Here is an 8,843-nt window from a genome sequence, read left to right as displayed (position 1 = left end):
TGTGTGTGAGAGAGAGAAGAAAGAGTCCCTTGATGTTTTGAGGGTTATATTCCGACACCAGACTAAAAATATTGTGAATAGATGTGCTGTTTTGGCCTCATCATTTTCCAAATAATTTGAAAACTAAATGAAACTCTGCAGGACCAACTTGTGATCCCTTTGTCCTCACATAAAATTCTTTAAAAATAAGAGTGGCATACTCTGAATTGTCTAATTCTGATGTTCTCCTCACTTTAGCCAGTCCTTTGATTTTTCAGAATGAGTGGATCATGTCCTTCTAGAGAACTTAGTTATGTTATTAGTAGGGACTGCTCTCCAGTTTATTAGAAAAAGAAGCCTATGTGCAACAAGTCAACACACAGTCATTTTCCTTTTTATATGTGAGGCAACAAACTCGTGCTGTTGGGGGTTGGGTCAGATTCGTACACAAGATTCCTCAACCTAATTCCAGCTGAGTGTGTGTGCTCCCTGTTTGGACAGGCTTTGTGCCAAGTCATTCCACAGCAAACCCCTCGTCCCTCTGCTGCGGAGCCGACGTCCGTTCTCTTCTCCTCTCGTGTTGTTTCCTGTGGGGCACTTCAGATAAACTATAAACAACTATTTGCCCTCCAGACAAGCCACATTCCTGATAAGTCTTTGCGTGAGCAATTATTTCCGGGTCGAGCAGTGACTTTTTTTTTTTTTTTTTCCCTCTCAGCCTTCCCCCACTTCTTTTTTTCTCTCTAATAGAAGTGGAAGAACAGCTGTGGTGACCTGTGACTCAGTAAAGAGGATAGCCCGGCGTTTCATCTGCTTGTTTTGTCTCCCGATTTGTTGTGTAGCAAAGCTCACAGGCAGAACAAAAGCAGCAGAGCCAGTTGTCTGTATTGGAACCGGGCTCGTATAAGTTGGCAGGGAATCATTTGTCCTTCTTGCAGAGGGCTCTGAAAACAATGGCTGGGGGAGAAATGTGGGAACCATTACTTACCCTGGTCTACTCTGCCGTCTCCCCTTTCATTTGTGGCCAATGTGTGTGATGAACCATTCCACTTGTTTTTGTTCAAATGTGCAGCACTTAGGCAGTGCTTTTTTTTTCTGAGAGGAAATAAGATAATTGTAGAAAAACAGATTAGGTGAAAGTGAAGCTTACTGTTGTGTATTTGACTGTGTGCAACATATTATAGCACGAATGTGCTTTTGTGTTAAGTTCCACTTCTTGTAGAGAGCTGTGGAGATTGTTGACTTAACTCCACCCATTTCAAAAGATCATGTTTATCCTGTTTGGGCAGAGTCCTCTAACCTTCTGTGATTCAATATTTTTCACTTTCCCAACCCCTCTACACAAATCTTACTTTAAGGTTTAGTTATTTACACAACTTAAATCATTTAAAACTATTTAATACAGCTTTTAATTTCTGTTTTCCCTCTTCCTCAGATTCAGTTGTGGACAGCCCCCAGCTCTCGCCCTTCAACCCCAAAGGTCCCCTCTGCCTATCACGCCCCTCCTTTCACATGCCTCCACCCACACCCTGCAGCCTGCCAGTCCGGCCCCGTCGTGCAGGCCGACTGGCCAAGCCATTCTGAGGCCGGTGGGCCAGATGCCTAGGCTACGAGGAAGGCGCATACGAGGAGGGCAGGAGGAAGGTACACTGCTTACATGCCACCCTTCCACCCCCGCCTCACAACAACTCTACTCTTTTAAGAGTAGAAATCACAGAACCCACAGATTTCACAACTTCCTTGTAATTTTTAACGGGATGGGATTTTTAAACCTTTTGTCAGTATAATGGAGGGAAAGATGATCATTTTCTCATGGTGGGAATGTTTTGCATCAGTCAGTTTTGGAACTTTTGTGCCTCTTGTCCCTCAGCGATATCCCACCGACAAGGCCTACTTCATTGCCAAAGAGATTCTGACCACAGAGCGAACATACCTGAAAGACCTCGAGGTCATCACTGTGGTGAGTCTTATTGAAAAAACTGTTCAGTTTGGGTTTTTTTGGGGGGGGATTTAGCAAGGAAGCATAGTATGATCAGTGTAAAATAAAATATATGTATTTTTTTTCATAATGTGCATCAAAGGATAACAATAAAAAAAAATTAAAAAAAAGTAAATAATAATACAAAACAAGTGTGTATACATTGGTTTTTCAAAGGGGATGATGAAATAAAAGAAATACAGAAAAGCAAAACTTTTTAACTTTTTCTAAAACCAGGCCCTTGGGGCTTATCTTAATGATTTTCAGTTCAGTACAAAAACATTTTTACATTAAACAAATGACAGCCTTCATGCCTGTGGGACTTACATTTCTGAAGGCAGGGCACTAGGGCTGTACCCAAATCAGAAATCTCCAATTTGACTTGAATTTGAATGTCCAATATTTAGAAATATAATACATAGAAATGCTGTATATCATCACCTGTGATGGTGAACATCAGACTTCCACGCAGTCAGAGAAAATAAAAGTGTGCATCCTAGTCATAGTTAATACTTAGCAGTCAGCACTAAAGATGAGTGTTGAACATAAAACGAGTCGTGCTGCTCAGCGTCACTCTGCCCTCTGTTTCTATCACCCTGTCTTCATTAGAGTTAGTTTTATTGTTAGCTATAGTTGGGCTTGGTTTGTAAAGGTTTATATACTACCATGCTGTTCTCCTGCATTGCTCTTTGTACAATGACTCAGCTAAAAAAAGTGATTGAGTATTGATGGATTCAAATCAATGAGGGTTATGGGGGCAGCCCTTCAGGGACCAAAATAAAGGTCTTCCAATTTAAATGCAATTTCTACCTAAAAAACTTCAGTCAGAAAAGACTTGGCCGAGTGGATGATAATGATTTCCTTTGGATGACCCACACTGTCTTGAACAGCAGGATGTCTTTGTAGAGTCTTTTGAACAGAAGTAAAAGGTGTTATAGTTTGAAACAATTGCCTGTATAAAAACTCCAAGCAGAATATTACTGCTTTTTGTTTTTTAACCTTCGTTATCCCCTCATCATCTATACACACCAGTCTATTCATTAGGAGAATATATGCATCAACATTCTGTTGCCCCTCTCCTGCTCCCAGTGGTTCCGCAGCGCTGTGATCAAAGAAAACGCCATGCCCGAAGGCCTGATGACCCTCCTCTTCTCCAACATCGATCCCATCTATGAGTTCCATCGAGGCTTCCTCAAAGAGTTAGACCAGAGGCTGGCTCTCTGGTAGGTGCTCAGTGTTTGTCTGTGTGATGAGATGTATGGAAGCCTCTAATGAGATGATGATAAAGACAAAATCTGCAAATCTACAAATCTGTCCGTTTCCTCAGGGAGGGACGCTCTAATGCTCACGCCAAAGGGGACTACCAGAGGATCGGTGATGTGATGATGAGGAACATGTGTGCTCTTAAGGTGACAGTGCTTTGCCAGCTCTCCTTTACATGTTTGACTGACAAGCAGAATGTCCTGTATTTCATGCAAGACATGTTTATTGTTAACCTCAGGAATTCACCAGCTACCTACAGAAACACGATGAGGTGTTAACAGAGCTGGAGAAAGCTACCAAGAGGCTGAAGAAGCTGGAGACAGTCTACAAAGAGTTTGAACTGCAGAAAGTCTGCTACCTGCCCCTCAACACATTCCTGCTCAAGCCCATCCAGCGCCTCATGCACTACAAACTCATCCTGGAGAGACTATGCAAGCATTATTCTCCCACACACCGTGATCACGACGACTGCAAGGGTCAGTTTTCCAGAGCTTATGTCCTCGTTAAAGGTTCAGTGTGTAACATTTAGGAGGATCTATTGGCAGATATAATATTCATAGTTATTAGTTTATAATCACTCATCAATCATTGTTTTTTTTTGTTACCTTAGAATAAGCGTTTTATATCTACAGATCCAGTCCACCATGTTGAAACACCATGTTTCTACAGTAGCCCACAACAGAAAAACCAAACATTGTATTAGTGTAGTATTTTTTTTTTTCTAACTCACAGTTGGAAAGGGGGGGTGAAACGGGTGAGTTGTAATCTGCAACAACACTGTCACTAAATCCTACACACTGGACCTTTTTTAATGTTAACAAAATGATACCATCTCAGTTTTTCACCCATCACCCACAAACCTGTATTATATTAACACTAACACTAACAAATGGGCTTGATTTGCACAACAAATTTCATACGCAACATTCAGCTAGAACTGCTCAGCTAGAAATTGTATAAACATTATTACATTTTATATAGTAAACAAAAAATTATATTTTTGCGTTTTGAGATGGTCACTGTGTCCGTTTTGGAGATCACGGAATCATACGTTCTTGACGGGATACATGACACGCGTTGGACCGCTTTTAAAACTTTCATGGCTTTTAAATATGCAGTTTGTGCAAGGAAGCAGCTTTACTCTTCCCCCTGACGGCACCAACAGCTAACATTTACAAATGTAAACAGTTTTTAACCATTCATTGTTACCTCTTGCTGAAGGTGGGCTCTGTGCTTTTCTTCCCAGTAGGTAGCCAGAAGGTTAGTGTAGATATGCCGCAAAGGCAGATATTATTTAGTGTGATTTTGTTATAAAGATTCCTTATTAAATATGTTAAAGGTATGAGTGTTGCCTGCCTTCTCAAACATGTTTACTGTTTCTGCACTTACAATAAATGTAGCTCCAGTGCAAGTCATATCACTCTTCCAGTGCTATTTGGCTAGACATTTGTGTTTTTACTTCATATTATTATTCTTGGAAATATGATTTTTATACAAAATATCTACAAATTGAAAGTCACATCGTCTTTGTTTCCTTACAGAGGCTCTGAAGGAAGTGGCTGAGATTGCCACTCAGCTCCAGAGTAGTCTGATCCGGCTGGAGAATTTCCAGAAGCTGACAGAGCTGCAGAGAGACCTGATTGGTATAGAGAACCTAACAGCACCAGGCAGGGTGAGTACAATAACAGCGAGCAAAAGGTAGGGGGTGCTGGGAAACTGAGTGAAAGTGGAACACAGTATCTGACAAGCTTTTTGTGTTTTTAGGAGTTCATCCGAGAGGGATGTCTGTACAAGCTTACCAAGAAAGGACTGCAACAGAGAATGTTTTTCCTGGTTAGTACAAAACTGCTATAACTTAAACTGTAATCAAAGCTTCAACACGTACAAATCAGTGCACTTGAAACAAACTCTAAAGGTTTCTGTTGTCTTTTCAGTTCTCAGACATGCTCCTCTACACAAGCAAAGGTGTTACAGCAACCAATCAGTTCAAAGTTCACGGCCAGCTGCCCCTTCACGGCATGATAGTGAGTATATAAGCTTCTAGTTCTAACTTTTGACCCTCGTTAACCTTCATCAGCACTGTAAACCTCTGGGAACACTCTCGGAAGAATAGTAACACCCGGTGTGATGGTGAGATGTGTAGGTTAGGGGTTGTCAGTACAATCTAAACAGTGTGGCAGCATTTTGAGAAGGGAGGGCCTGGGTCCCCTAACGTTGCATGTCTCTGCTTTACTCCTGGCTGCAGCTCATAGTGCTGGATGCACCGGTAAGTCCTCTGAGCTCTGCCAGCTTGGATGCCCAAACCCTACCCTTCTTCTCCCATGCTCCCATGCTTGTGTAGACCAATCACCAAAAAGCACACCTAGCAGTTTGCTCAAGATGCAGAATCATGTCAGCCTTTGCTGCTGTTTGTAGACGTTTATCAAGCCAAAATAACCCCATGGACATCACAAATGATGAGATATAAGCAGGACATTGTGATGTGATGATGATCAGGCGACACTGATAGGTGTGTTTTGGTCTCGGGTACTGATAGGAGGCTAAAAGAAAAGCAGGATGTGGATTCGCCATGGTTTACCTCCACACAGAAACGTATAGGTGCTTCATTAGAGGCTCTTTGGCAGATCTGCCTGTGACTTGACTTAGACTCACCTTTCCCCGCTTTCAATCCTGAGCTTATGTCATTCATTGTAAATAAATGTGTTTACACTGAATGATTCCAAAGCTTGGCTTATGTTTTTTCTCTTTTGTTCGTAGGTTGAGGAAAGTGAAAATGAGTGGTCTGTCCCCCACTGCTTCACCATCTACTCTGCTCAGAGGACCATTGTAGTGGCTGCCAGGTGAGGGAGGGGGGGGGGGGAGTTTTTAATGGGCTACAAGTTAAACTGTAGTGTTTGTCTCAGTAGTATACAGAGAATTAGGACTGTGCGATATACTCCACAAATAAGAGGTACTTGCTCATACTTTATTATTTCTCTTTTTTTATTTCGAACCTTTGTGCGCATTTTTATTAAGCTTGTACCAAAAATATTATTGTCTCACTGTATTCTACATACAAGACTTGTAATACTTTAATTACCTGGGCGGGTCACTCAGGTAAAGCCTTTGGTACTACGTTGGTTTCAATGTTGATCGTTCTGACAGAATCATTAACAACAAGCCTCTTCCACACGACTTTATAAAACAAACTGTTGGAGAGAGAAACAGAGGTGTGTGTGTGTGTGTCTGTGTCTCGCTTGTTTTGTATTGCAACTCTGCCTCAGAGCATATTTTTCTTATCTGACTCCGTAAAAGTGTGATTTCTGAGGCAACAACATAAACAATAGAGTAAAATATGAAACCATAGACGTTTTTCTATCATCACACAAAATATATTGTCTTATCACATAGCCCTATGGGAATCAGGTATCATAGATTGTAATTGCTAATGTTTATTGTTAGTAAATTAATAAATCTGAACTGAATAAGTTCAAATAATTATTTTTTTTGTCATGTTGTAATTTGCTGTTTTACATTCTATCTGTACTGTAACCAGTGCATGGTTGTCCTGTCTTCTGTCTGTATCTTTGTGAATTCAGCTCTAAAGTGGAGATGGGGAAGTGGATTGAGGATCTGAACATTGCTATTGACATGGCCAAGAAGTCCCAAGAGAAATCCAGCATCTTCCTTGGCGCTGGACTCGGCGATCACTCCAACCGTAAGAGCTTTTACTGACCTCAGTGTTACGTGAAGAAGATGTACAGTAACTACAGAGCTCACTGAGTGGGAACGTGTGCTTTATGTGACTTTTCTATACTCTGCTGAGTCATTGAAAGTTCTTCCTGTGGGATATAGCGCGCATTCAAACGTACAGTTAATCCCTTTCCTCCAAACAACTTCCTCTCCCTTCTCCTCCCCCTACTCCTCCTCCTCCTCCCTCAGGATCGTCTGACGAGGTCTCTCTGGAGCAGGAGTCGGAGGATGACATGAACTCCTCCCGTACTTCACTGGACAAGCAGACACACCACCGTGCCAACACCACCATGCACGTGTGCTGGCACCGCAACACCAGTGTGTCCATGTCTGATCACAGCCTGGCTGTGGAGGTAGTCCTCCTCTGCCCACATTAAGACATGCATACACCCCCATTTACACATCCACACACTCTGAATGAGTATGCGAAAACACAGACGGATGTAGTTTTACACTCACACTTTCGGCACAATGTCAGTGGACAACTTTTCTTTCATGTCCTTTTTTCCCCCTGGTGACTGTTAATATCCTGTGTTTCTGCTCTTTGTTCTTGTTTTCCCATGCTGTTGACAATATATTAATTTGTATGCACGAAAGGTTGGGTCATCATTTCTCTGACACTAACATTCTTACTCCACAGACCTGGAGGACTTCCTTCCTGCTCTTTCTTTCCCATTTCTTCCTCTCTGAAGCTAACTACTAACACTTTCTCTACACCCTTTCTCCCCTTTTTCTCTTCACCCTCTCAGTCTTCGGCTCTCCGGCTGTCTCACCAGAGCTTCCTCCTCGCTATCTCCTCGGTCAGGGCCAAAGACCAAACACCATCACACATGTTTGCTGGTACCGAAACCAGAACCTCTCGCTCACTGATTACCTGCGCATGAACCAGGTACTAGAGCCAGATGGATGACTAGAAGAGGTCCACTTATTATTCATTCTCCCTGAAGTCTCAGTAGAAAACATAACTGGGTTAAAAGAGCTAATTATGTATTTAATCACATGTTGAAATTCAACAAAAACCAAACATTGTCAGTGTTTTTATTGAGATTGCACTCTGGTTTATTTGTTCATACCTCATATTTTATCTTCCATATCTCAGGAGGCACAAAATCAACAGATTGCAGCATCTGCACACAAATCAAAACATTCACTCCAATCTATCATTACCTAACAAAACAAACAATGTCAAATAAGAATAACAATAATAAAATGGAGAATGGGAAAATAAACAGCCACAGCTCTCAGGTTTGAGACATAAGTAAAGCAGCAGGCTTGTAGGTAGCATTTCAGTCCTTGAACACTTAGACCCATTACAAGTTCATTTACAAAACAAACTAGTAACAGTGTCCTGATGTGAAAGAAATATGATGCATATTTAAATGTGCCGCAGAAATCAATCAGTTCTGCGAACATTGTACTCACCAAAGTAACACGACTGCTTGTTCTTGTTGACTTGTTGGACCTATTTTTAGTGATGTCTCCACATTCCAAGATCTCTGCAGTTACTTTGATAAGTCCAGTGATGTATGAACTAAAAGAAAAGTAGTTTTCCTTTTTTAAATGCAAGGTAATGATGAGATGAATGATGCCCGGATGCAAACAGTAAAAAGTGCACTTACTGTATCATCTCCATGTCAATGTTCTACATCCTAGACACAGGTCAGCTTCTTAAACGGCTGTTTTAAAGCTACATAACTGTCTACAAATGAGAAGTGTCCAGTGACATGAACAGGAAATCATGGTTAATCTGATTAGGACAAATTAATGCACTTTCCATTTTAAAGTTAGAGCACGCATTAACACTTTAACACCCTAATTACCACCCAAACATCCTCTATGTATTCAGTGCAATATGTCACAAGCAGGTGCTCACACAGCCACAGATCACTGA

General features: G+C 41.4%; 1 protein-coding gene across 1 annotated transcript in view; it reads left to right on the top strand.

The window, feature by feature from the left end:
- Nucleotides 1-8,843, top strand: part of farp2 (FERM, RhoGEF and pleckstrin domain protein 2) — a gene marked incomplete at its 3' end in the record, with an annotated part of 27,879 nt that overhangs the window by 18,846 nt on the left and 190 nt on the right. Inside the window, 1 exon segment of the mRNA XM_035653051.1 lies at nt 1,415-1,477. Within this exon segment, the coding sequence (XP_035508944.1) occupies nt 1,415-1,477 (63 nt within the window).

The sequence above is a fragment of the Morone saxatilis genome, unplaced genomic scaffold (assembly GCF_004916995.1).
Source record: "Morone saxatilis isolate NCDOM2014 unplaced genomic scaffold, NCSU_SB_2.0 Contig12, whole genome shotgun sequence".
Taxonomy (NCBI): domain Eukaryota; kingdom Metazoa; phylum Chordata; class Actinopteri; family Moronidae; genus Morone; species Morone saxatilis.
Note: the sequence above shows the minus strand (reverse complement) of the source record. Positions and strands in the feature narration are given on the sequence as shown.